Source organism: Zea mays, chromosome 2 (genome assembly GCF_902167145.1).
Source record: "Zea mays cultivar B73 chromosome 2, Zm-B73-REFERENCE-NAM-5.0, whole genome shotgun sequence".
NCBI classification, from domain to species: Eukaryota; Viridiplantae; Streptophyta; class Magnoliopsida; order Poales; family Poaceae; genus Zea; species Zea mays.
Window position 1 is genome coordinate 1,617,386 of NC_050097.1, and position 2,396 is coordinate 1,619,781.

Below are 2,396 nucleotides of genomic sequence, written 5' to 3' on the forward strand. Positions count from 1 at the left end.
AAAAAAAAGATTTTTCAATATCATCGCTGGCAGGCGGCAGCCATGAGCCATGTGCGTGTGCAGGAAGCTCGCGCGCGGGAAAAGGGCGAACGGCATCGCCGGGCCAACCGTCAGCCGACGCCGCGCGGACACGGCTAGGAGCAGGATAAGCCGTGGCTTTCCGCTGCCATCCCTACCATCGCCGGCCCAACCGTCAGCCGACACCGCGCGGACACGGCTAGGAGCAGGATAAGCCGTGGCTTCCGTGCTTCTTTGATCCTCATTCCTCTCCTCCCCCTCCCCCACCCCCTTATCGCCACCATGCTCTCCCTCTCCCACCCCCACCCCCACCCCGCCGCGTCCACCACCGCGCCGCGCCACCAGCGCACTGCTCCCGTGTGGCACCGCCGTCGCGCCAGCCACATCGCCGCGAGCGCCATCCTGCTTCCGGGAGGCGGCAGCACCGGCGGCAGGGGCGGGCCCGGCGACCGCAGGCTCCCCTTCACCCCGCCCCCTATGGCGCCGCCGGGCCAGCTCTACCAGCCGTTCCACCCGCCGCCGTCCCCTCTCCCGCCCAGCCTCCGCAACCTCGACCTCAGCGAGCGCCTCCAGATCCTCCGCGACCGGATGGGCCTGTGGCACGAGTACGCGCCCCTCATCTCCTCGCTCTCCCGGGACGGCTTCAACCCGTCTTCCATCCAGGAGGCCACGGGCATCTCCGGCGTGGAGCAGAACTGCCTGGTCGTCGCGTCCCAGGTCCGCGACTCGCTCCTCGACGACCGGGCCGCCGCGTTCCCGCCCGACCTGCTTCCCTACTTCGACTCCTTGGGTGGGCCCGAGGTCCTGTACGAGCTCCGCTTCCTGAACGCGCGGCAGCGCGCCGACGCCGCCAGGCACGCCATCGGCTACAGGCTCGAGCCCAAGGGCGTGCGGGAGCTTGCGCGCGCCATGAAGGGCTTCCCGCGCTGGCGCGGGGAGGAAGGCTGGGAGGCCTTCTCGAAGGACTCCCCCGCCGACTGCCTCGCCTTCGCGCGGTTCCGGCAGTCGCGGGAGGCCATCGACGTGCAGGACCGCGTCGCGGAGCTGGAGCGCGCGCTGCAGGTGGTGGAGACCGAGTCCGGCAGGGCGCGCGTGGAGCTCGAGTTGGAGCGCGCCAGGAGGAAGGCGGCCGGGGAGGAGGAGGTGGACGAGGAGGGCGAGGAGGACGACGCTGCCGCCTCGCTGCGGCCCGGCGTCACGGTGGTGCGGCTCCGCTACGGCGAGGTCGCCGAGGCGACCACCGTCATCCTGCTGCCGGTGGTGAGGGAGACGGACGGCGTCGCGGCCATGGAGTCGGCGCCCAGGCGGGCTAAGACGGACGTGGGCCTTGGCGTCGTGGAGGTGGACAGGGCGTGGGCGCGCTGGGCCGTGGTGCCCGGATGGGGCCCCGTGGCCGAGGCAGCGGACGACGCCGTCGTCGTAGAGCTGGCCGACGGGCGGAGGCTGCCGTGGCGGATGAGCGACGAGGAGCCGGTGCTGGTCATCGCCAACCGGAGCAAGAAGGAGGTAGTGGAGGAGGGGGTATACGTCCTCGAGAGGGAAGGCCGGCTTGTGGTGGAGAGGGGGAAGAAGCTGGCTGAGCAGGGCATAGCTGCTGCGGCGGCCGAGGTGGTCATCGTGGTCCGGCCGCCCAAGGACGAGGACGACATGGTTAGCGACGAGGAGTGGGACTGATGACTGATCTGGAGAGCGTTTTGGTTGTGGAGATGCCAATTTGTCTTTTCTCCATAGGGTACCGGTGGTAAAGCTTTTCCCCCTCTCTTTACCAATTTGTCGCGTCGCTGAATAAGAATTTGCCACCCTACTTTTGTTGTTGCATTGCTCCTGGCTATGCCTATTGTTTCCACTCATAAATTAGACTGATCCCAACCCGGCTTGGTACCGATCAAGTTGGAGCTGGATCAATAGATACCGATTAGTGTGTTAGATGATATGATAAATATCGGTATTGACCTAGAAAGCATATGCTATGAACAGCATCACTTTCGTGCATATATGCACAAAATTAATTTGGACCCTTCGTCCAACAACGTTTATATGATATTTTTTTTATAAATATGTAGCTAGGCTTAAGGAAAAGCGTGAAAGGTGTTTTTATTATAAAACACGTAAGGCAAGAAGATTATTACACAAAGAATTTAGATTGATGAATCATATGTATAAGAATGTGGTCTTGTGCATAGGATATGTCCTCGTAAACCAGGACTGGTTAGTACCGACTGCCTTTAGCATGTGTCATGTTTTAATTGATCCACGTCGTTTTTAATCCTTTAAGGTCTACAGTGGGTTGGGCACCAAAATGAGAGGCCGAACGGTCCCGCCCTGAGGCCGGACGGTCCGCGGTCCAGACAGTCCGCGCCTGTGGGCTGAACGATCCG

The 2,396-nt window shown here is 62.7% G+C and overlaps 1 protein-coding gene across 1 annotated transcript; it reads left to right on the plus strand.

Moving 5' to 3' along the window:
* Nucleotides 1-281: 281 nt before the first annotated feature.
* On the plus strand, nt 282-1,835 carry 100272838 (Rubisco accumulation factor 1, chloroplastic). Its single transcript, NM_001147291.1, has one exon. The coding sequence runs from the start codon at nt 301-303 to the stop codon at nt 1,690-1,692; it is 1,392 nt and encodes a 463-aa protein (NP_001140763.1). The 5' UTR covers nt 282-300; the 3' UTR covers nt 1,693-1,835.
* The last annotated feature ends 561 nt before the right edge of the window (nt 1,836-2,396 follow it).